Consider the following 27,596-nt stretch of genomic DNA (forward strand, 5'->3'; position numbering starts at 1 on the left):
TTTTCCCTCAATATACATTTGTGTTTATGTTTACAAAAACAAAATATGTTTATAGCATAGTATTTTTTGGAAGGCCATCTGAAAGATCCCATGGTCCCAAAGTAGCTTTTTCTTGTGCTTCTTAAATTCAAACATATGTCAGACTATATTCTTCATTCATTAGTTTTCATGCTTTTCAAGTGCTTTTATACCACTTACTCCTTTTTATGAAGTATACAATGACAACGAGAATGGAGTTTTATACCTATCTTGTATTTTTTTGGGGGGGAAATGAGTGTCATTTTTAAGAGAGATTTTTTAAATGTTATTATTCAGAGATATGATAGGAAAACTTTAGCTTCTCTCATAATGCAGAGATTAAGACCAAAACCAAAACCAAAACAAATTTCTCTGACCAAAAAGATCACAAATTACATTACACAAATGACATACTGTCTTTATGTTCAATCAACTATTGTTCTTTTTCTCTATTAAGCGAAAGTTTCTTAAAATTTGAAGTAAGCAAATTTTTATTTTCACATACATGCAACAGAGATTATAGCGTCCATCTTTACAACATTTCTGCCAGGAGGTATGTGGAAGTACTCTACTATTTCATTTTATAGATTTAGGAAAGAGAAAATAAAATTATGCCGTCTAATTAGGACCCTCATTTAAAGTGCTCATAGCAGATGATGCGAGGCTCGCCTACAATATCTATAGCCTATATCCAATTCTATTTGAAGGCTTGTTATGTAAAATATAGCTCTGAACTGCTCCAAAATCCCTTTCTATATTTCCTGTGGAATCGCAGACGATAGGACATACTAAGTGGACCTACTCTAATTGAGAAATTCAATGGTGGTATACATGAAATAGTTTAAAAATTAATAGGATACTGCCTACTGTCACATTAGAACAAAATTTATTGAACAGGGAGACAATTTCACATGTCATACTTTTTGAAATGTGTTTTTATATCAAAATTTTAAATCAACTAAGTTCAACTCAATATTGAAAAGTCTGTATTTCATCTTTGAGTTTTTTGAAGTATTTCAAATTGGCCATTGTCCTATTGCTAATTCTCAAATGATGTGAAGAGATTGTTAATGAAAGATTTACAAATTCTTAGGTACTATACTATTTTGGAAGGTGTTACTGCAAATGTACTTTTTTTCTTTGTCTTTTAAGATATTTAAATTAAAAATGGTATGTAAGGCATAAAATAAGAAATAAGTTAGTGTCTCACACTGCTTTTAATCAAGTGTTTAGTATCCTGATAGAATGTGAGATGGGGACCTTGCAATCTAGGTCCTTATTTTGTGTGATATAATCACCCCATTCCCATATCCCAAGGGAAGTGTGATTTTTAACATGAGTACATGTCTGTTGAAAAGTATGTGTGAGAATTTTCAGTGGATCACTCGCATTGTTTGTATCACTAAAATCTATCTTTAAGGAACTAAAAAATCACATACTCTAATATACCAATGAGAACTATATGAATGAAAGTCAAGATCCCGCAAGCAATACAGCCTAAATATCCAAAGTCTCGTTTCTCTACATTTTCAATTCACATTCTTATTGAAAATGTTGTCCCATGAAACAAAACCTAATTTATTTCCAGTATTTATTAGATATATTAATAAACATGTTCATTCATATGCCTCTTTATTTTATGAAGCTGAAGTAGCTGAGCTTTTACTAAAACTACTTTTGTTCATTTGGAGAAAATCCTGAAGTGAACAAGTCAAACCATTTTCTCAAAATGTGTAACTTATGCTTTTTAAGATTCCAGCAATAAAAGTCTTAAAACACATTACATGGTGGTTGAGGTCATTATGTAAGAATAAGAGAGCATGCATATATGGATAAATGTGGTTTTTAAAGAGATTTAAATTACAAGGAGATTTTATTTTCCATAAGCAAAACATATTGGCTCTATGTATGCTGCAATTTTTTGCCATTTGAATATTTTTTTCTTTAAAATATAGATAAGGCATTTCTTAATTGATCTGGAAAATAGAGGAACAACATAAGAGTTTCCATTTCTGAGCTAGGGACTCCATATGCTCACTGTTTTAAGGAAATCAAAATGCAGAACTATTTCATCTCCCATCCTTGAAGCCCTTTCCCACTAATTTAGAATTCAGTGGGGGGAAAAAAGGATTTTTCGGTGTTTATCTGTAGGTGAAAGCAATAGAAAATGCTGATTCTATGGAAGCTATAGTTTAGCAAGGATTTACAATCTCCTTTGGCTATTGCATTCACTCATCTTTCCTCATTTGCCATAAGGGTGTCATTTAGTATATTATTGACTCTGTGCATTGCTTGGTACTCTAGAGGGCTTGACATTCATACCTTTAATTTATTATCAAATTCTTAATTTACATCCAAGAACTAAATTACTCATTGGCACATCCATACATACATAAAGATTATTGCTTACTCTTTCATATATTATGGAAATTTTATATATCCAAATTTAGATGTTATGGTTGGGGCCAACTTTTTAAGATCAGAGTTAACATCATCAAGCACATGTTACCCAAATTTTTAAGCTAAGTATGGGAGAAAATAGACTTATTCCTAAATAACCTATAAAGCCATTGTTATATTTACCTATTAACTAGGACTTTTTAATAAATATTAATTAATGAATATGAATTACGCCTACATGTAAGATGATTTCTCGTGCCCACTTCTACTACTAAACAATAAGACAATATTATTTTCTAGGAGATAATAAGTATAAATGACTAGAAGATGGTTCCTCTAATTACAAACACTAAAGATATTTTTAGTACAGTGATATCAAAGCTCATTAAAATTGTGATATGGAGCAAAATGAAGAAACTGTTTCTTTTCCATTCAGAAAAAAATCGGTTCCAGAAGGTAGGAGGCATAATTTATGTACAGAATGGCATAGTTGTTGGCTGTTTGTCTGATAGGTTAAAATCATGCATCTGGAGCAGGTACAGACGATGATACTGACGAACAGGCATCCTGCAATGCTTTGTTGGTGAGGCTGAACCCCTGCTCGGTGCCGGTCTCTGCCAGCTGCACTTTTACTTGCTGTATCTTGTTGAGGCTTGTTTTAATGATGCTTTGGGGGTTCCAGAACTTAATTTTATATGTTAATGTGACGTGCAGCCGTATATGTTATAGAGCTCCAGAGATGCCCATCGTCAAAACTAACTCCTTTCTATTGCCCTCCTGACTCTCACCCTAGGTATTAAAATGTTAACCAGTCCTCACCAAGGTATTCCCAGATCCCTTTTCAGAGGAGATCCAAAGTTTTATTTCCATTTTCATATGAGGAATTTGCATGCAATTTAAAAATCCATGAGCCTTATTTAATGATAAAGACTATTTGAAGATACAGGTTTGAAAAACTTTTTTTTTCTTTTGAAGGTAGGAGAGTATAAAGTAGATGGGATGTTTGTTTTCCGAAGTAAACTGCAAGGACTTGTATACTTTTCAGGTCTCCTTAGAATTCTTCTAACAAGGTTTTCTTTTGTCAGTATTGTTTAAATAACATCAATCTCAGGATGACTTTACACAGTTTTACTTAGACCATCGATTTTAAAAAGTAATAATAACTTCTCTCTAGAGACACATGAATTAAAGATTGACAGAATAGAAAAATTATGAACAATGCAATAAAATAACTTAAATGTCAGACCAAATGTAAATTTAGTATGATTTTATGTATTTGGGTTTTTTCCTCTCCATTTCACTGCAGTGAGTTGATTCAAGATGTCTAAAGGACTCTTGGATAACTAATGCAGCTAAGTGTTATGAATAAAATTTGAAAAGCCACCAGATCCCCATTGTATATTTTTCCTCACCTAAAAGCAGCATATCTATGAAGTATATTACTTCAAAGTCCCTCAGTTTTCACTAGCTGTATGTTATTAATAAATTGCCAGTTCTCTAACAGTTCTCTACAGTTCCAAGATAATTGTATTTTTCTTTCAAAAATGACACAAAGATGGGGTGTGTTATCTACTTTGTAAATGTATGTAATTATATACTAGGAATGTATATGTAATTATATACCAGGAAATTACATAGAATGAAATAGGTTTCATTTTTACATCGAAATAGAGACATATTTAAGATATCACAGAATATGTAAATAAGGAACAGCCTTCATTTGTATGTGTTGATTGGACACTTCATTTACACCTCATAGTAGTTTTCAACCAATGTTATAATGAAAATATTGTCAGTATGCCATTTTGGCTGTAATTTTTATGCAGAAATAAATGGAAATTTTGTTTTTAATAAACTCAATTTGTGATGAGAGCTTATGAAGGGTAAATTTACTTCCTTAGAATTTCACTAAAAATAATTTAAATATTTTCATTTTAATCAGTTGTTTTAATGTTTTATGGTTAATCATGTACCACATCAACTTAGCATTCATCAGCATATTTCTTCTTCAGACACTTGTCATTGTGTAGACATAATCAAATTATCATTCATTCATTCATTCATTCATCAACATGACAAATATTTTTGGTGCCAACTCTGAGACAGGAACTGGGTCACTACAGAAATGTATAGATAAATGGTAGTTGCTGTCATTCAAGAAACTGACAAGGAGTGAGAGACCAAGAAAACACACTGAAATGAATATGTTGCATTGAAATGGAAATCACAATGTGAGAGGGGTACAGAAAGCTATTGGGTTCACAAGGGGAAAGAGGGCCTTATGTTAGGGTATCAGCAAAAAATGCATGAAGGAGGCAAAAATTGAACTAGACTTTGATAACTGAAAATTGTTAGGAAGAATAGCCTAGGTGTAGGAACCAGCATCTACACATTGCGGAAGCATGGGAAAATACCTTGAAAACCTGAAGATAGTTAGTATACTTGAAGATAACAGAGACAGTGTAGGGAATATGCATGAGGACTATATTTAGTCTTATTATTATTATCTACATCTTATTATTTTATTGAAGATTTTGCAGGAGTCAATTAACAAAATAGAAAGGTCCCTTATTTACGGTCATTTGGCTACAGCTATGTCTTGTAGAGTTTAGTTACAGTTACAGAATGCAGGGGCATCAGTTCAGAGGCACTTAAAGCAATCCAAATGAAAAATAACAAAGCCTTAATTGAAGAAGCAGTAGAACTAATGAAAAAGAAGAGATGAATTCTAAGACTTTTATGTTATACAATGCTTGAGATTTGGCAACTAATTTTTTGTGAAGTACAGGGGAATAAGGCTTTGTTCTTAAAAGCGCCAAGACTTTGCCAGTGTTATTAACAGGAAAAGAAGGCAATGGATCAAGATTGAAAGTAAAGAGAATTATACTGATTAGTTTTTCAGATCTATTGAGTTTGTATGCCAATGGAATATGCCTATAAAATAAATCTATGAGGGACAAGAGTATAGCTCTCAAAAGTATTGAATCAGAATAGAAGTATTAATTAAATGAATGGAAATGAATGGATTAATGGGAGAAGAGAGAAGTATGAAGCATTGCAAAAGGAGTATTAGAAATTTCAGTCCATCATGAATATTAAAAAATAAAATAAAGTCATGAGGTGACTATGTCATTAATGAACCTCCATGGACAGATTTTTTTTTCAGTAACAAAAGCAAGTTGCAAGGACTGTAAATTAGTAAGTAGTTGAGTGAAACAGGAGAGAATAAAATTTGGGGAGTGGGCTGAACTGAGAAAGGTTGTAGGTTACAGTAAACTTGGTAGTTATCTAAGTGGATTGAGGGGAGAAGAGCAACTAAAAACTTCAGAACTCCAAAACAAGAGAAAATAAATGATAGAGTAAGATACTGATTCAATAGAAACTGTTCTGGGCAATTTATTCTGTAAAAAGTCTACAGGGGTGACAAAAAAAAATGTAAGAAAGAAAAAGAGTGAAATATGTCTGATGTGTGATGTATGGAGAAGAGAAGAGATTTTAGGGGGTTTTTTGGTCTGTTTCTTTGCTTGCTTGTTTTAACTGGGTTTGGATGGCTTCAGACTTCTCAGTGAAATCTGGGCAAGAAGGAGAGCACCGGTTCGGGAAGTATGATTCATCCAAAAGAAGGATTGGTGTTTTTACATGCTTACAGTGTGAAAATCAGTTAGGCTTGCACTCGTTTTAGTTGTGTTTCATGCTTCTGGGCTTCACGTTATTCAACACTTGGAGATGTGGCTAATTGTAGCTTACTCTGTTCCAGGCGGTGTGGTTACAGCAAAGCAAAGCAAGATCCAGAAGAGGAAAAGATGCATTTTCATAATGGGCACAGTAAGCAAATTGTGAAAAATCAAAAGAAAACAAAATAGAGGAGATTTTATTGTTATTTTTGTTTATTTTCAGACAAGGAGATATAATAACTGACCAAAATATTTTGTTTAAGACAATGTTAAGTGTTCTGCTACATATGGGCTTGGGGACACTGCTGGTTGATCATAGACAACGGGATGGTTTATTAGATTATTTTAAAGCAGACCTCCATTATCATTATTTAAAAAATATTTTCAATCAATCTAAAAAGCTGTTTTATTTCAAACCAAGTTTCCACATCAATTCTAATTTCTACAACACAGTCAGTAGAAATCTATGGTTCAATAACACCATCAGCTTAAATGAATAAAATTTCTCAGTATTGTTTTTTCTTCTTCCAGCATTGTAACAAGAATTTCCCTGAGCAGATCCAGTAGCAATAACTTTCATACAAAGATTTGAAAAAAACTATCCTTTTTAAAAACACTGAAAACCACATTTTTATAACAAGCTTTAAAAAGAAGCCTAAGTGAGTTCTAATTAGTGGCACTTTAATTATGTGCATTTAAATTTTTTTAAATGTTTTTATTTGTTTTTGAGAGAGACACATACAGCATGAGCAGCGCAGGGGCAGAGAGAGAGGGAGACACAGAATCTGAAGACAGCTGTCAGCACAGAGCCTGACGAGAGGCTCAAACCCACAAACAGTGAGATTATGACCTGAGCTGAAGTCAGACTCTTAACCGCTTGAGCCACCCAAGTGCCCCTAAAATGTGTATTTTTAATAAATGATACAGTATTAGTTGATTTGTTAAGTAAATTACAAGAATTTCTTTTGTTTTTGTCACTCCCCTGTGACCATAAAAATCAAAACCGTTAAAGCCATAATTCATGCTGCAAAACATTAAATCTATTTTCATAGTTCCCATCTTAATGAATGGTATTTATCCTTAAAGGAAAAGAAAGACCCTCTGACATTGGTAGTCTTTAAATTTGATGAAACTGAGGCTCACATAACATTAGAGTCTTGTATAAAGCCATGTAGTAACAGAGATAGAGCTTTTTTTTAGTTCTATGTCAGTCTTACTGGACCAAAGCTCCAGAAAAATTATTTTCAATTATTTTTTTAAAACCAAAACTAACCATCTGTGATGGCATTTTAAGTGAAACAGAATAATAAAACAACAAATAACCCACCAGCATTTCATTGCCAAGTTTAGTAAACAAAATTATCTTAGTTTGCCCCAGACACTGACTCTCTGTATGTTACTGGTGAAAGATGTGTCTTTTCAAATATGTTGTCATGGGGCGCCTGGTGGCTCAGTCGGTTAAGTGTCCAACTTTGGCTCAGGTCATAATCTCACGGTTCGTGGGTTTGAGCCCTGTGTCAGGCTCTGTGCTGACAGCTAGCTCAGAGCCTGGAGTCTGTCTTTGATTCTGTGTGTTCCTCTCTCTCTGACCCTCCTCTACTCACGCTGTCTCTCTCTGTCTCAAAAATAAATAAAAACATTAAAAGAAAATTTTAAAAATCAAATATCTTATCATATATGCATTTCTTGCAGAGGCCAACAATCCAGATTTCTAAAGTTATGTAAATGACACAGCTGTATGAATGACTCCTGTAAGTCAGGAGAGGGGCTGTCCTTGCAGTGTGGCCATTTCAAGGAATTAGGAATTTAAGCCAGAGGTGTATGTTAGTAATGCTTATGATTTTATCCATCAATCACATGCACTTATATTTTAATGCACATTTCTATTTCCAGTTAAACTGCCAGGAGTAAGAACTTATATTGATCCACACACCTATGAGGATCCCAATCAAGCTGTCCATGAATTTGCCAAAGAGATAGAAGCCTCATGCATCACCATTGAAAGAGTTATTGGAGCAGGTACAACAGTTGTTTAACTTGGGCTTTTAAGTTGTGTTTATATAATAGAATGTAATATGTCAATGTCCTGATCTAATAGAGAATGTTTTTAATCTTTTGTAATTGACTTGCTTTCAAAGTGGTATGTAACTGATCACATTTTAATGCTCATATTGAAACCAAAAGAAGTTTGATTTATTAAATTAATAGATAAATAAATAAAGCAGCAAAATATGTATTTTATACATGTTCATATACATTATGAAATGTATAGTGTTTTATCAACCACTGTTTTTTACATTCCATGTATAATCTGTAATGCCTGAAACTGTTAACATAATTTGACCTCTCAAATACTCTATTTATAAATCATCTCTTCCTTGAAATTGATCCCTTTTTGTCCTACCATAAACTTTTCTTCTTTTCTCTTCTCAGTAATTAAAACACTGGTAGTGTAAACAGAGAAGGAAGATGGAAATGATTTTCAATCAGTTGGATTTAATTTCTTTCTAATGTTTTTATTAAGGTTTTTGTAGGTGAGATGGATGAAGCTAATAACCCCAAGAGTGTTTAATGATCACCTGTAGATGATTTTTCCCCAAATCATAACTTCTTAACTCTGGTAACAAAGTTGGACTCCCCTTTAAATTTTGTTTTGCCTCTACCTGAATATTCTAAGAGGGCTTTAGTGTATTTATACAGTAAGGATTTGAAATGAGTTTGTGTGTATGTTGTGTTTTTTTTTTTTTTTTCTGTCTTTCTCACCAGGTGAATTTGGTGAAGTTTGTAGTGGACGTTTGAAACTTCCAGGAAAAAGAGAATTACCTGTGGCGATCAAAACCCTCAAAGTAGGCTATACAGAAAAGCAACGCCGAGATTTCCTGGGTGAAGCAAGTATCATGGGGCAGTTTGATCATCCCAACATCATCCACTTAGAAGGTGTTGTGACCAAAAGTAAGTACAGTAGCAAATTGTGTGTGTGTGTGTGTGTGTGTGTTATGAACATCTGGGTTTCTGCTATTAAGTTATTATTAATTTCAGGATAAAAAGAAAACTAGCAACAGTAATGTTATTAAAAATTTCAATGGTATTAATACTAATTATCCTGTATTTTAGTAGAGTCTTGTCAAAGCTGATCTTCAATGAACCTGAATTTCTATTTAGTTTTTCAAAACATATATGTTAACTTATTTACTATGAATTCACTGCCAGAGAAAATGTATCCAGATTAAAGAAGCCATAAATGTATCAACCTTTTTTTTCTTCTGGTTCTTTAACTTTTTATCCCAATAAAATGTTAACTTCAATGTTTTGTTTGAGGCGTTGAAGTTTAACATTTAATAGGATTACTAGAGCCATAGGTGGCCCGCCACCTTTTAAGATGTTCTTTAAACAAATGTACTTCTTTTATTCATTTTTTTCATTGAGATATTTTAATAGTTTTAGGGAAAACAGCAGTCAGCCACAGACAACTGGAAAAGTTCCTTGAGATTAATTATTTTCTTAAAGAAAATCTAATTTTTACTCAAAAATATCCAGAGTTTCACATCTCTTTTAAATGTGTATTTATGTCTTATAAATATGGTTATGTGGTGAGCTTCTCAGTGTAAAGAGTTCAAGTTACGTTTTTCAGCCATCCATTAAAGTATTTTTGGGTGATACAGCGATTTAAATCCTTTTTATTTGCCATTTCTATGTGTTCTCGTTCTTTCCTTTGACCCTCATACCCACTTATCACTTTCTAAATCATTAAAAAATTTTAGCAGGGAATATTCTTTAGATTTATTTTCAATCATTTGTTCCCCTTCCAGTTGTTATTAATCAAGTTTTACATTATATGTGCCAAATATGCATAGCAACAATATACTCAATAAATGCTGTGAATCTACTAAGTAATTGCATTTGGTTGGGTATCCACTTACGTCACTTATTGACATAAGTGGATTGCATATCCACTTATTTAATTTTTAAATATGGAAAATAAAGCAGAAACAATATACAACTTTTTCGCAATACAGACAAAAGAAACCAGGCAAAATATTTACCTGGTAAATAATGAGTTAATTCCCAAATCACGATATATTCACAATAGGTCACACGTGAAAATGTAAAAGCCCTTTAAAAGTCCTAAAACGGACCACGGTAAAATTGTTGTGTTGATTGGCTGAACTTTTGAACCAGCTTATATTGCTAGGAGATTATTTTCTCCCATTTCTTAAAAGAAACACACATTTCTTGTAAAAATTCTCACAGAGGAATGTAGTATAGGGGAAAAAAATGACCTGAAAACATGTGAGTTTCTTCAGAATTTAGATATGTTTCTTCTTCCATTTGATTCCATGCCCATATGTTATTGTCCCCTTGACAGTAACCCAAAGAGGGTATGACTGGAGCAAGAAGGGCATCCTAATGCTTATCAGAACAAATAAATTCCTATAGAAAGGTGAGAGGAGAGAGAGGGATAAGAGAAAGGTAGGGAACAACATTTTTTTAGTAATGTAAAAAATTAAACTATTTTACAAAAATTATACCCTGTATGAATAAGCAGAAATATTTGAAGTAAGAATATTGTGTAAAAAAAACTGGTCACCAGTACAATGAAATGAAATCCAAATTTGAACATGATTACATTTTATCTGAAGAGAAGGACTTTAAAAAATATCAGTGATACCATGCGTTGCCAGATACTATAGGTTCAAGAATTATAATAGTAAGTGATTACTATATTTCCTATGCAGTAATGTTACTATCTAATATAAAATAGTTATTAATTATAGTAATGATAATAATAGAAGGCAAATATTGAGTATATGTCACGTCTTCATCTCATCCTTACTATGGCTGCCACATTTAACTTCCTCAAATAAACTCTAACCATGACTTTTTATTACCCATGGAAAATAGGAAGCTCTTAGACGCAAGTCTACATCTGTAATGAGTTTAGATGCAATGTTTGGAACGTTACCAGGTTGCTCGTATTACTATGGAAGGCAGTATTGCATAATGGTCAAAAACATAGACTATTGATCTATCCATATATTATAATTTTGGTTCTGCCATAAATTATGTGACTTTGCGCAAGTTAGTTAAACACTCAGAACCATGGTTTCTCATCGATGACATCAGATAAGAATAGTTCTTAGTGATGTGGGACAAGGGGCATGAATTAATACATGTAAAGCTTTTTACAGGCATGGCAAGGTACTAAAAAATATACAGTTATCACTTTCCCATTATATCTATTCCTGTGTCCTGAACTCCTTGTCTTTTAGCCCATTTTAACATGCTTGATATTTTGACCTGCCTACATTGCTTCTTCCTCTGAAATTTACACCCTCATAATCACTACCTTTTAAGTTCCTTCAAAATCTTGTTCAAATCAATTACACCCATGAAATAATCCCTCACCACTTCTCCATGAAGTAATCTTCCTTCTTTTGAGCACTGTGCCAATGTACAAATATTTTCAATTGTCTATAATGATCCTTCCTTTTCCAAAATTCTTATTGAGATCTTTCATTTAATTTTATCTCTTTTGCATATATTTTTAACTCTTTACCTAAAAAAAGTGCTTGTCAAGGACAAAGACAATGTTCTAAATATTTATGTAAGCCATTTACACCTAAACCTAACCCAATCCATGGGCGTCTTACTTAAATATGTTGAGCCTCAACATCACCAAAAAAAAAAAGGGGGTAAGTCATACCTAACTTGTAAGACTATTGTACAGATTAAATTGATATATATTTTTGTGTAGGTATATGTGTGAACAAAACTGTAGGTAATAATAGTAGTGAATAAATATTTATTTTCATCTAAATTAATGCATTAGATACTAGTGGACAATACCCCAAAATTATTACAACTAATATTCACCTACTTTTATAGACCCCTGATTTATTACAGAACTTGTTTAATGTGCATGGGTTCTGAGACTAAGAGAACTAAATCTTTAAAAAAAATTTTTTTAGTATTTATTTTTGAGAGAGAGAAAGAGAGAGACACGCACACAGCATGAGCAGGGGAGAAACAGAGAGGGATACAGAATCTGAACCAGACTCCATGCTCTGAGCTGGCAGCATAGAACCCAACATGGGGCTTGAATTCATGAGATGTGAGATCATGACCTGAGCCAACGTCAGATGCTTAACTGACTGAGCCACCCACATGCCCTGAAACTAAATCTTTTATATTAAGTCAACTAAATTTGTCATATACTGGGATGACTAGGTGATTCAATCGGTTAAGCATCCAAGTTTAGTTTAGGTCATAATCTCATGGTTTGTGAGTTTGAGCCCCATATCTGGCTCCCTGCTGTCAGCACAGAGCCCGCTTCAGATCCTCTGCCCCCCTCTATATCTGCTCACATTTTTTTTCTTTTCTTCTCTTTTAAAACCAAATAAACTTTTGAAAAATAAATTTGTCATGTACCTTACATGCCCTTGAAACTTTTATTCAGGCTTGTTTTTATTTTTTAAATGTTTATTTATTTATTTATTTTGAGAGAGAGCGGGAAAGAGCAGGAGAGGGGCAGAGAGAGAGGGAGACAGAGAATCCCAAGCAGGCTCCACATTGTAAGCATAGAGTCTGACATGGGGCTCGATCCCACAAACATTGAGATCATAACCTAAGCCAACATCAAGAGTTGGTCACTTACCTGACTGAGCCACCCACGTGCCCTGAAAACTTTTTTTAAAAGCAAGTGTCATTATCAACAAATGATCATATCTAAATTTTGTAAATTTTAGCCTTAAAAACAGTACTGTGGTTGGAAACACAGATTTGAAATTTCTAGTCCTCTAATCAAATATTGTATTTGTTGTTGCTACCCCGAAACTACACATATACATGAAGCAAAAGAAAAATATTTAAAATATTTGTTTTATTTTTTGTTCATGTGTGAACTCAAACCACATTCCCCTTAATAAATGTACCTCTTGATGTTCAACTTAGGAAATCTTCAACTTGTTTTTAATTTACCATGTTGAAACTCACTTTATTTGTGTCCTTAATTTCATGCTCTCTGATCTGATGTTAATTTATTCAAAGATTATTCTCAACTTGCAGCACACAGATAATGAGACATAAGTGCAACTAAATCATATGATTTTTTTGATTGAAGCCGAAGTAGGGAGTCTGAAGTAGCACGTTAATGAAGTCATCACAAACCTTCATCTTTCTGGTATCACTGGCATCTGGACCAGCAACATGGGTCTGAATTCAAATTCCTTCTGTGATGTGTTGTTAAATAGGGCATATCATAAAGAGTTATGGATTCTAGAGAGATTTCATGAGAAATTATGTAAAAAACCCATAGGTCCTGGCTTAATTGACTCATTTGCCATGCACAATGCTTTCATTTAATATATACAGTGCCAACTTTTACTATTTAAAGAGATTCAAAAATAAAATAAGAAGGGGAAAAATATCACTTTCCCATCACAGCACCTTTAGTTAAGACTTTTTCCCCCACTTCTGGAAATTATTATTGAAGTTGACTAAAGGAATATTTCTATTTCTTTTGAATCTTAAAATGTTTCATAGTTATATTTCTTAATCTAGGATCAAGTATAAATAAGTGTAGTACTTCTGTAAAATTAATCAATTTAAACAATATATTAAAGGAACATTAGAGAAATCTCTCCTCATTTCTTTTTATTTCTATCTCTGAGTAGATGGCACATTAAATGAGAATTATTTAAATTGTCAGACAATTCTTGACTTATTTTATAAATTTGTAGTTATCTTTCAAATATGGCATTTCATTCTATCTTATAAAGTCACTTCCATTTTATTGTATATTATACGTTATCCCAGGCTTCAATTTTCAAACAAGTCTTCCTATTTTTGTATTTTCTCGTATTATCCCCTCCATACACACTGTCCCAAGGTAGATTTTACTGAATCACTGCTTTCCTCTAAAGCTTATTCACCAAACAAGCAAACAAAGCAAAATATGTACATTTTGTTGCTTAACCTGACATAATTTTGGCCATAACTCATATTCCACTATTTCCTTTCCAGAAAAACTCTACCTGTTTCTTGTTCTGTCCCTTTGAAATACTTCACTCAGCCCTAGAATTTCCTCTCCACTTTCCTCAGCTCTACTTGACCTTCAAGATTAATTCAAATGTGGCTTTCTCCATTAGACTGGTGTCATTTATCTTCATTTTTCTTTCCATCCTCAGTGTCTGCCTTGCATAGAGTAATCACTAAATAGTGCTGAATGGCTCAATAAAAGAAAACTTTCCAGTTCTACAAATAGCTTAGTACAGGAAAGCTTCCTGGTTCTACTTTAGAATTTAAGCCTCTAACTGCAGACGTTTTTGGTTCTTGCTCACCTGATGTTCCTAGATCAGTGCTCAGCATACGTAGCATTGCATATATTTGTTGAATGAGTAAATTCTCAGCCAGAGACAATCTTAGACACTCTAGCTGCATTTCTCTGCACACTGTCTCACTATTCATGATATAGTTATCTCTCTACATGTTTTATCATCTTTACTACAAAGTGAGATTCTTTTTAAAAGAAATTTATGTTTTAATGTTTGTTATTTATTTTTGAGAGACAGAGAGAGACAGCGCGAGCAGGGGAGGGTCAGAGAAAGGGAGACACAGAATCTGGACAGGCTCCAGGCTCTTAGCTAGCTGTCAGCACAGAGCCCGACGCAGGCCTCAAACCCACGAACTGTGAGATCATGACCTGAGCCACCCAGGAGCCCCCAAAATGAGCTTCTTGAAACTCATATATATTTATAGCCCCCCTATTCTTGTAACAGGACCACACACATTAGGTAATTAAAAAAAAATACATGAATGAAATTAAATGAATAGATGACTTAATGCAGTTATGTAAACATTTAAAACTAGTTAGAGTGACATGTAGTTTATATTTTATTTTTAAAACTTTGTTCTTTAAAACTATGATTCTTTAGGAAAAAATTAAAATTTCGGTGAAGGAAACTGCTTGAGAATCTTTTCACAAGGTCTTGCATATAACAGTTATTACTATTCCTAATCATTAACATTACTTTAAAAAAGTACTAAGCTTAATTCTCTTTATATGTTATCTCTAATCTGCAGAATAATGCTATTTTTAGGAAAGTATTTGTGCTTATTTTACAGATGGTAAAAATTAACTTTAAAGAGATTAAACACCTTATCCAATGTCATAAAACTAGCGTAGCATAATGTCACATTTTAAAAGGTTTTACATAACTTCCAAACCCAAGCTCTTAAATACTGCACATTACCAATCTTATATTTTATCATTCAGTATATGCATGACAAACAGTTGCTTATTCAAAGATACTAATTGGTCACCTAATGTATTTCTATCACTATTGATCAGCATGATACAACAGAGATTAAAAGACTTATAAAGTTTATTTTGGGTGTGGGAGACAGAATCTAAGTGAATAAATACATTTATGATATATTTAATGAGAAAATAAAGCTAGGTGAAGAAACTATTGAGGGTTAGTGATTTCTATTGTATTTAATCAAAGCCCTTTCTAATAAGGTTTGAATAAAGTGAAGGTGTGGACTTACAGATATCTAGGGAAGAATGTTATAGAAATAAGGACCAACAAGTCTCAAAGGGAATTTGCATGGTATGTTCAAAAATATCAAGGCCATTTTTGCTTCAGTGGAATGACAGAGGAGTCTGGAAGGAGCTTAATCTGAAGACAGAGTAGGAGGGTAGATAGTGCACACTCTTCAGTTCCTATGAAGAGCATCTTGTCATCTGAGATTTGCAGCCTTTATAACCAAGATGTGACGGAGCCTGATATCAGTTAACAGAATCAGTCAGGCTTCTGTATTAAGTATAGACAGTAAGAACCATTGTTTAAGCAGAGAAACCATGGGAGAGCTACTGACATTATTCAGTCCTCCTTATGGATTAGATCAGGGTACTGATCTAAAAAGATGGAGAGTAGTAGTTGAATTCTGTAGATATTTTGAAGACAATTACAGTAGAGCTTCTTGTGATTTAGATATGAAGTATGAGAAAAAGAGAGGAGTCAATAATAATTATAAATTGTCATGAGTCCCTAAAAGAGAGAAATTGCCATTTATGGGAAAAAGTCTGGGAGGAGCAAGGCTGTGGTTGGTAATCAGTAGTTCAGTTTTGGACAACTTACATTTGAGAAGGATCAATGACTGATGTTCTGTCTGAAGATAGACTTACCTCTAGTTCTGAGATACAAAACGAAATTGTTTGAGGTATGAGTATGCATGAATTTTGCATTGTCCATTTCACAAAATGAATCAAATTCTCTGAACCAGTGACAAACCATGATGGAAATAAATTTAAAGCATATATATATATATATATATATATATATATATATGCCAGCTCATTAATTCAGTTCCCGTTTTTCTTTGTTAGGACATAGAGGTTGAAAAAAATAATTATTAGATATTTACATATCTGATACATAAATCCTAATAACTTAACCCTGTCCATTTTGTGAAATGGACAATGCAAAATTCATGCAGTAATTTATACTATAAATTACTGTTTATTAGTAAATTAAACATTTCATTTAACATTTTTTATTATTAATAAAACAAGCTGTCAGATTTCTTAATTTTTAGATTCCCCACCTCCTCTGAAAAGTCCATATGAGCACTATCAGTGCAGAGAACCTGACAGAAGTCTCGAACTCACAAAAATGTGAGATCATGACCTGCCCTGAAATCAAGTGTCGTCCACTTAACTACCTGAGCTACCCAGGTAGTGCCTCTGTGAGCACCCTATGAGTACTCTACTAATTGCCCAATGCTTTGTCTTCCCTTTTTTACTCCCTTAATAAGTATTATCTACTCCTACGCTAAGCACAAGATTCCATTATTTCCTTGACCATTAACCATTAATAATTGAGTTATCTCAAGTTTCTCCTGGAGTCAAAATAAAAGTAATTTCAAACAGCTGCAAGTGTTCATATGCTAAAAGGAATACAACCCAAATAGAATGACAGATGAAATAAAAATGTAGATATATAAGTACAGGCTTACTTTAAATTATTTATAGGTCTTGTAAAATATTTCTAAGAGAAACCAAGTAACAATTGTTCTCCAGTAAATTATGATGCTTCTAAATCAAATGCTCCTTGTGTGGAGCCGTAAGCGGTATCAAGTGTTTATTGATGAGCTAATGGTTTCAGAAAAGCATGTGGTATCAATGCAAATAAAATAATAAACCCAGAATTAGCTGCAACACATGTGAGGTGGTCTGGTTTACTGTTTCTCAAAATTATGTGCCTCTGAAGATATTGCCAAAATGCAGAATTTGAAGTATTGATGAGAGTGCAAACTGATGCAGCCAGTCTGGAACCAGTATGGAGATTTCTCAAAAAATTTAAAAAACCCAGAAATTGCACTACTATGTATTTATCCAAAAGATACAAAAATGCTGATTTGAAGGGGGCACGTGCACCCCATTGATTATAACAGCACTATGGACAATAGCCAAATATGGAAAGACCTCAAATGTCCATCGACTGATGAATAAAGAAGATGTGGTGTATACACACACACACACACACACACACACGTATACATACACACATACAATGGAATACTACTCAGTGATTAAAAAAAGAATGAAGTTTTGCCATTTGCAACAATGTGAATGGAATTAGAATGTATTATGCTACGTGAAATAAGTCAGAGAATAACAAATAATCATATGCTTCAACTCATATGTGGAGTTTAAGAAACAACAGATGAACATAGCAGAAGGGAAAGAAAAAGAAGATAAAAACAGAGAGGGAGGCAAACCATAAGAGACTCTTAAATACAGAGAATAAAGTGAGGGTTGCTGGAAAAAGGGGTATGGGGGAATGGGCTAAATGAATGATGGGCATGAAGGGGGGTACTTCTTGAGATGAGCACTGGCTGTTATACATAAGTGATGAATCACTGGGTTCCACTCCTGAAACTAATACTACACTGTATGCTAACTAATTTGAATTTAAAAACTTTTTTTTAATGAAAAGAAAAGGCAGAATTTGCTTCAGTAGATCAGGTTGAGTACTAAAATTATGCATTTCTAACAAGCTTCCAGATGATAGCTGCACCTATTTTGGAGGCAGTGCTCTGAAAAGTAAGGACGATCAACGATTCCTCAAAAGTTTGTTCCACCTAATTTTAAAGTATCTTATGGAAAAAGTTTATGTCACCAGGAATGGTATATTCTCTCCTCTCTTGGATTTGCAGTAGGCATTAACACTAAAAAACTCACAGAGTAAGGAAACAAACTCAATATGTTAAGGTATCAATCCTCTTACATTTTCAGGTGGGCAGTACATTATTGTTATTTATAACCAAAATGCTGTACAGTTGATCTCTAGAACTTTTCTTGTTTTGCATAACTGAACCTTTATACTCATTGATAGTAACTCTTCCTTTCTTCCTTTCCCAGGTATTAGCAATAACCTTTCCACTTTCTGTTTTTATGAGTTTTATTACTGTAGATACCTCATATAAATATACTTCAAACCACTCAGAACATGTATAAGTAATAGTCTATCTAAGGATATATCATTTACTGAGAGAAGCTAAATTCCTACCAGATATGTCATTAGTGGTTGGATAGTTTATCATGCCGTAGTCATGATTACCAAACTTGTATTAACACAAAAGAGTTAATATTTGTGAGATTTTGAAATAAAATTTAAAATAAGTATTTTGAAACCATAGACATCATAGTATGGAGGAAAGTAAAACAGCCTTTGTAGTAAAATGAACATAATGTGATTCCCAACTTTGGTTCTTATATATTTGCACTCACCAGCCCAACTTATGTTTTCAATCTTCTTTTTTTAATCTCACTTTTCTATCTCTGAAACAGTCTTTTATAATATCACTATTATGGAATTTTATAAAATTAAATATAACATTGTGCCTTATAAAGAATGAGAATTATATAAATCAATAAATTGTAGCTCTTTTATGATTATCAATACTGAGTGATTAAAATATAATATTGGTGCATTCCACAAATAATGTGTTTCTATTACTACTTAGACTCTGAGCTAGGTCTTTGATAAATAATATAAAGTAATACAAAAACTCCACTCTGTGATTAGAATCATGTTTTGACATGCTTTATGAGCTCTTTTTATACAGACTTTTGATAATATGCTTTCAAAATTATTGGCAAATCTACCCTTTGTAGTTTGAGCTGGATAATGGAAAATGATTTATACAGTTTTATTGAATTTACAAGAGTTAGAGTAAGCCACATTAATTATTGCTATGTCATTCTTACAGGCTAGCAGGAACTGAGACAAAACATAAGCCAAACTAAATATAATTAGCATTAAAATGACTCAAGCATGAAAAATAATCGAATGGGTCCTGAAGTGTCTTATTCTTGTCAACAAAAGAAGATCATGCTTGTTTGCAAACATTCATTTTAATTGCTTTTCTCTCATTTTCTAAAATGTGAGAAGTATTTTAGTTTCCTATCACATTTCTCAAATAACATTTTTGTTATTGACATTACAAACTACACAGTCATAAATAATTAATCTGACTTTTAAAACTAGGTTATGATATCTAGGAAACCTTATAGAACAAATGCCAGGTGCCCATTTCCCCAAAATATAATCATTTATTTTTTCTTTCGAAATGTGTGTTATTCAATGTCAATAAGCACTCTGATCAGTTCATTCTTTTTAGAAGATACATTTTTTTCTTCTAAGCTTAGTGAATTCAGGTTGAATTAAAGGGACAATTACCCAAGAAAAAGAGTTTTACAATAGAATTCTATCCAATTTCCACTCAGTAGACCTTGGGCGAGCAGTACTAAATATTTACCACTAACGCATAATGGTAAAAAAAGAATCCAACAAAAAATTAGAGGTTAGAGAGAATGAACAAATTCTAGAAAAAGAGAGTAGAAAGAAACTGAAAGTTTTATAAGTCAAAGTATAGGGAAGATTCTATAACTGTAAAGATCTTGGAGTAGAGTACGTAATGATAGACAAGGATCAGGGTTGCAGTCAGATGGACAAGACATCTACTTACATAGTATGAACTGAGAGGAGCCAGTGAGGTAAAGTTAAGACTATATTCTCTGGATATCTGCTGGAAATAAGTTTTTCCAATTCCAATTATACTATGGCAATTTCCTCAATGGATTTCTTTAAATGAGAGTCAAACTCAGAATAAAAGAGCTACCCAGGCTGATTCCAGAAAATGGAGACCTCCTTCTAGCTGGATCAAAGCTGATGTTTAGCAAGTACCTACTCTTTGACTTTATTAGCTGTAAATTTATTGAAATACTTCTATAATGTTTGATAAAAAGCTGGTGCATGGTTACCCATGTGTCCTCTTCATATGCCTACTCAGCCTCTTCCCTGGTGACTTCTGAATCCCTGAAATCAAGCAAATGAAGGGATGATGTTCTGGTATAGCAGGACATTCCAGGATACTCCAGCACTGTGGCTAGTGTAACTTCTGACACATAGGCACCTGTGCCAAAACAGTTATCAAATATTTTGGTCATTACCCTTGGGGAAATGTATTAGTGGTGGAGTTTGGGGGAAAAAGAGGGGTGAGAGCTTTCGGCATTAAAGAAAGGCTGAAATGGGCTCTGAGATGTGAGAATGTAACCAAAAAGGTCTAAAGCAGAATTTTTTTTATTTTAAATTTGAATTAAAATGGGCGTGGCAATATAAGTAAAAAAATGTTAAATTTGAAACACCTCTATCATGAGCTTAGATTACAATTACACTAATTAAAAAAACATTTAAAATCTTTTCATCTGTTGTGCTTTCATAGACATTTACACATACATTATGAATTTGTCATTTTTTTTTACTAAGGTATTGTATGCCCAGTCAGTTTTTAAAAAACGATTTCCCAATCATTTCCTATCACTTCCTGGTTGACAAAGCAAAAATCCAAGGCTTTAGCTATATTTGAACTTGATGGTTCTTTCATGACAAGATGCCTTGGCACATGATGACTCTTCTTTCTGGAATATTTGTCACCTTTGATTACAGGAGTGGTCCTTTGGTCTTCAAGCTTCAGATCAAATGATGACATCTCCATCTCTAGTGTTTGTTCTCTGCATATGTGATATTTCACCTAATGTAGGCATCTACAAACACATATGTTAGACAAACTTTTTAAATTACTTTTCTAAACACTAAAGAGGAAGAGAGAAATATGTCTGGCTTTGTAACATACTCATCAGATTCCATTAAAAGAATATTGCTTCTGAAGCATTTAAAAGAAAAAGATAATTATCTGAGTGAGCAATTAGACAATCCTACCTTATTATTCTAAATAGTAACTTTTAAGTGATCTTGAAATGAAAAATCCTTTTTCTTCCTGGTTATTTCTTTTTCATACGTAACTGTCTAACTTTCTATAGCTTTATTTGCACTCCTAGATAAAGTTGTATGAATAAATATGTAATTTCTAATTCTATGACTTGAATTAATCACTTTTCAGTAAAATATAGATGTCCTTCTGGAGAATGCTATTATGTTAATTATAATGTATTTCCTGATTGTTTAAGTGTTTCTCTTCATAATATGAAAAGTTAATTAATAGACATATAAGATAGCAATTTTTCCTGACATTAGGTCTCCTTTTACTTAATTCAAAAAATTCCAAATTAACACAACTTTTATGTAGCCTGCTTTTATTAAATTAGTAAAGGGACATGTTTTAAAATATAGTGAAGTAAATGTGGAATAATAAAACTAACAATCAATCATGTTTTAGATACTTTCTCATATAATAAGGATTTTTGATCTTGTTTTTTTTAATGCTTATTTTTGAGAGAGAGAGAGAGTATGAGTCAGGGAATGACAGAGAGATAGGGGGACACAGATTCTGAAGCAGACTCCAGGCTCTGAGCTGTCAGCACAGAGCCGGACTCCAGGCTCGAACTCATGGACCGTGAAATCATGACCCGAGCTGAAGTCAGAGACTTACTGACCCAGCCACCCTGGAGCCCCTGATCTTATATTTTTTAAGTTTATTTCTTTATTTTGAGAGAGAGAGAGAGAGAGAGAGAGAGAGAGAGAGAGAGAGAGATCATGAGTAGGGGATGAACAGAGAGGGAGAGACAGAATCCCAAGCAGACTCCACACTATCAGTGTAGAGCTCAATGAGGAGCTCAAACTCAAGAACCATGAGGTCATGACTTGAGCCAAAAACAAGAGTTGGCGCTTAACTGGCTGAGCCCCTCAGCTGCCCATGATCTTGTATTTTTCATCTTGTATCATAGGTACATCATTTACAAAGTGCCATAATTTTAAGGAGGATAGAATATGATCTATTCTCTTATTCAACCTATATCCAGCAAGAAATTTAACCCACAAGTACATAGTTAAAGTTTATAAAATAACACAATGGCAAATTCTAACTGCCCAGCAGTATTCAAAGTGACTTGCATAACCATATGACTGGCTGGATACTCACCACAACTCTATGAACAGGTGCCACTATTACCCTTATTTTACAGATGAGAAAACTGAGGCACAGAAATAGTAAATGATTTGCCCAAGATTGCATCATAAGTGATTGATCTGGAATTCGAGCCATGCAGTGTGACGCCAGAGTCTGTCTAGCTGGCCTCTAGGTTGCATTTCAATATAAGACATGAAAGGGGAAGAAACAATGCTTGCTAGAGAAGTTTCCAGATAGCAAGAGAAATTAGAACAAATTTTCTAATGTTTTAAATTTTATTTAAATCAGAGTTAGATGATATATAGTGTAATAATGATTTCAAGAGTTAATTTTGTGATTCATCACTTACAAATCACATCCAGTACTCATACCAATAAGTGCCATCCTTAATGTCCATCACCCATTTAGCCCATTCCCCCACCCAACAGCTCTAGAACAGAGTTTTGAAAAATGAAATAAATTTATACTAATAGAGATTCTGAGTGAGTGATGGAAAGGAAAAAGGATGTATCCATGAAGAAAGGAGTCACAAGAACATAGAAATAAAGTTGGGAAAATACAGCCTATATTTAAGAGATGATATGCAGGACAGTTAGATGAGACAGGGAGTTTTTATTCAGAATAGTGGGAAAGGTAAATATGTTCACAGTTCTTTGCTGGATATTATTTGGCACATTATATCATTACCTCTATTAAACTAATTCATCTTTAAACTCTTATGACAAATTGATTTTAATATGGAAAATTGTGTATTTTTATAACTTAAGTGTATTATTCTTGGTATACTTTCCCATTACACTAAGATATCATCATGTCATGAATTTACTTGCTACTCAAAAAGGACACTTTTTAAAAGAATGTTTATAATTTGGACAAAAATAATAACTTCTGGTAAACATTTCCAGATAAGAATGCCAAATCAAAAAGATACAGTTCATACCTTGTTTTCTTTTCAGGCAAACCCGTGATGATAGTGACAGAGTACATGGAAAATGGCTCTTTAGATACATTTTTAAAGGTAAGTTTGAGACAAATGTAATTATTTGAAGTATTATTTGAATATTGACTATGATGTTGAAGGTGAAATTGAGCCACTGTAAAGTAGAATTTTGAAACAGAAATATCAGGAGTCAGAATGGTTATACTCCAAAAAAAAAAAAAATCTTTGGTCTGAAAATTTTCCTTTACAGAAACACAAATAAATCCAAATTATATGTCTCTATAGTTTTATTGAAATATATGTTAATTTGCCCCCAAAAAATTAAAGGGGAGAAAAAGGGAAAAAAACAAAGAAAAGGAGGACAGAAGAAAAGAAAGGAAAGGAAAAAAGAGAAACTCTTAATACTCTTACAAGTATTAAGTTTCTCAGAATATATAATATCAGGCAGAGCAAGGGAAAAATGTGTACAAGGTCCACACAAATCATCTGTGTTAATGAAGGGATCAAATAGCTTTATAACCTATCTGAGGGCCAGCCGCCACTTTTACAAGTGGGATGGTCACATGGGCATAGGCAGTGTCACTAATGGTGTCAGATCTTCTGGGTCCCAGGAAAAAAATGTTTTGTTTTGTTTTTATGTTCAAGTGTCCAAACTTTAATTGTTGGCAACTCGTTATATTACAAAATAGCTTGTGCCAGACAATGTAACGTATTGGCAGGCCTGATTAGACTTGTAGGCTGGCAGGTTTTCACATTTAGTGTGGCGACTATTACCACTGATTAGGTGTGGTGATGGGACAATGGCTTTCTTGAGGATTATTCCAGGGACATGTGCACTAAAGAGGACAGCTGTCTACTGATGAGGCAAAGTTTCCTTCTAATCTCTAGCCTTTACCAGATTGTGGCCAAATTTCTTTACACATATCTTCAAGTTCTCTAGTCTCTTAAGATTACATCAATCCTTTATTTCAAAACAATCATTAGGTGGCCCTTATTCCAGTATCGGCAGTAAGTTCAGTGGCCTTGACAAAGACAGCAAGCTTCTAAGAAATGATAACGTACTTAGTCATCTTCTTCCCATCTGTTCCTACAGAAGCTCCTTTATCTCCTCCAGTCTGTTCTTTTTTACCGCAATGTGGCCACCCAGCTAACGTTTTTTAAAACACCTCAAAAATGTGCAGTGTTCACCTAAGATAGGCCCTAGGTTGGAGTAAGCAGTGATTCTCTGAATACTGAAAATAAAGGAATTACAATGCAAAAAAGGGCAACGAGATTTTTGACAAGAGCTTTCAAAACCTTAATCTGCTTTGACCAAGCAGAGGACTGATGAATGTTACAAAATTAATGAAATACTTCATAACTTTTTCCATTCTCCTTCAGCTAGCAATTGCATATGAATTGGGTGATAGTGTTAATTTGGGGTTTGAACGAAGATCCTTTCCAATTCCCCCCAGTAATTATTGCTGCAGGACTAATATTTCTACATCGTGTCTACAGAAAAACGATGGGCAATTCACTGTGATTCAGCTTGTTGGCATGCTGAGAGGCATCTCTGCGGGAATGAAGTACCTTTCCGACATGGGCTACGTGCATAGAGACCTTGCTGCCAGAAACATCTTAATCAACAGTAACCTTGTGTGCAAAGTGTCTGACTTTGGACTTTCCCGCGTGCTGGAAGATGATGCCGAAGCAGCCTATACCACCAGAGTAAGATCTAACAGAATGCATTTCTGAAACACTAGACTAGACGCGTTTAATTTTTAAAGGTATTTAAAGGAAATAGCAAAAAGAACATTCCTTTCATGTAGGAAGACAGAAAACAGGATGGTGGGAGGGGGACACAAAAAATATAGATCATTCTACATGTTGGATAGAAGCAAATTAACATATTCAACTCAAATCAGTAAAATATTCACCATATGGGTAACACAATTTCATTTTCCCCCCTAAAGATACTGAAAACAAAAATTTTGAGTTCAGAGTCGTTCAGAGTGAATATAACCATTTGAACATTACACATACAGAGTTTTAAATGTAAAAGAGAAAAATTAAAGAGAGAAAATCCTACATTAAAATAAATAAATGTATATGTATATATGAATATATAAACATGTATAACATTGGGAAGCTTAAACTCTCTGCACCACATTTCTTCATTTGTAAAACAAATACAGAAATGAAATACCTAAACCTATCTTTTAAGGACTCACACGATAGGGAATAAAATAACTATTCCTTCAAAAAGTTTTGATTTACTGGAGACATTTTAATGCCTAATTACTTTCCTGACATGCTATGTTAACTATTAAGCTCATATTTATGAAAAATTGGTCACTAACTCATATTGTCATAATTAGCATAAATCAACACCCTTTTCCATCAAAATAATTGCTTCCTGAATTGATATGGTATATATCTGACAATTCTTTCTGTGGCAAACTGTGGGTGTTGATAGAACAGAAGTTTTGGAGCATTCTATGTATTACACCATTTGAGTTTGAATCCCTTATGATAAACTGTGTTTAATAGTAATCTTTCAATGTCTAGAAGACATGAAGTTAAAATATCCTCAATGTTCCAACTCCTTGTGAAGCTAAAAGTTTATCATTGTATATTTTTCACTATAAGATTTTGTTAACTTCTGTTTTAATACGGAAGGACATTTTGTTATCTCATTCTTTTTTAATTTTTTTAATAATTATTTATATTTGAGAGAAAGTGAGACAGAGCTCAAGACAGGTGGGGCAGCGAAAGGGCGACCCACAGAATCTGTAGCAGGCTTCAGGCTCCAAACTGTCAGCACTGAGCCTGTCATGGGGTCCAGCTCACAAACTGTGAGAACATGACCTGAGCCATCCAGATGCCAAGTCATTTCACATTCTTAAGATAGGTATGTTACACATTTGTTTATTTAATTTAATTATTTAAAATTACTTCTATTCATAGTCTAACAATAAACTCTTTTCATAGATTATAAGGCTTTTTTTTTCAGCTGTTGCTTTGTGATTCATGGATATTTAGGGACTGTACTATACTGAGATCATGAGTAACTTATCTAAGCAAATAAAGCCTCCTAATGGTTAGCTAAATAAATCAATAAATTAATTGATGGGCTATCCCTCTTCTTCTAAACCTAATTGTCATTTTCATTATTCACATTAAATGAAACCTCAATTAAGAATTCCTTTGGGATCACTGTTACACTTAATAAACTTGGTCTAAGCAAGTAGGAGTAGATAGAAAAATCCATTCCCAGTATGACTGGTTGATGTCTTAGGTGAATGCATAAAACAGATTTGTCAAGGTCTGTGTCACTGTATCATGCTGGGGGAGAGGGAAATTAGAGGGAGAGGGGAGGCGGAAATCTTGAGACCTTCAGGACTTACTCCTTTGAAATGGGTCATAATAGCAAGTTTTGGAAAATCCGTATATTGAGAGATGAGAAGATAAGGGAACTTCTGATAATAGTGACATCAAATATGATGGTCAGAGGACCAGGAGAACAATTCTAGGCCAAAGTTTAAAGTAACTGACCAACTGCAATTTTAAGAGGAATAGTATCATTATAGAATATAACTATAATTCTATAATCGTATAGTTATAGAATATCGCAGTGACCCACAGCCAAGCCTAATGATGTAATCTTACCTATGAATATTTAATTAACAAAAGTATCAGAAAAGTCTTCTTAAAGTGGTATTACCATATATCTAAGGAACAAATAATTTAAACATAGTTTCAATAGTTCAGATAAACTTCAGCACAAGCATTACATGAAACCGTTATTTCCTTAAGTTCCATTTTTCCCTAGTATATTAATTAAATTATTCCCTCTCTGCAAAATGGGAAGGCATAGGTTAATCTTTTCTGCAAGAAAACATTCAAATCATATGCCCTCCTTCACTAATATATTTTCACTTATGGAGGAAATGTTTGGCTTCCTGGCTTTGCCTGCAGGGTATAAAACTGTTTATTTTGTAATCTACCAAACTAAGTTTTTTTCCATGAAAAAATTCCAAACTTGATATTATGTCATAAGTTTTTCCCCACTGTCTAATTTCAATAAATTTTAATTTGGTTAAATTAAGTGAGACGCCTATCTCTTAAGTAAAAATAAAAACAGTCTG

At 33.4% G+C, this 27,596-nt stretch overlaps 1 protein-coding gene across 1 annotated transcript in view; it reads left to right on the plus strand.

Annotated features, from left to right (window-relative positions):
• EPHA5 (EPH receptor A5) overlaps positions 1 to 27,596 on the plus strand; it is a 302,370-nt gene that overhangs the window by 253,471 nt on the left and 21,303 nt on the right. The window contains exons 10-14 of the mRNA XM_029945331.1: positions 6,176 to 6,243; positions 7,986 to 8,111; positions 8,859 to 9,044; positions 23,486 to 23,547; positions 24,967 to 25,176. Coding sequence (XP_029801191.1) covers positions 6,176 to 6,243; positions 7,986 to 8,111; positions 8,859 to 9,044; positions 23,486 to 23,547; positions 24,967 to 25,176 — 652 coding nt within the window. The remainder of the gene's footprint in view (positions 1 to 6,175; positions 6,244 to 7,985; positions 8,112 to 8,858; positions 9,045 to 23,485; positions 23,548 to 24,966; positions 25,177 to 27,596) is intronic.

Source organism: Suricata suricatta, chromosome 1 (genome assembly GCF_006229205.1).
Source record: "Suricata suricatta isolate VVHF042 chromosome 1, meerkat_22Aug2017_6uvM2_HiC, whole genome shotgun sequence".
Classification (NCBI taxonomy): Eukaryota; Metazoa; Chordata; class Mammalia; order Carnivora; family Herpestidae; genus Suricata; species Suricata suricatta.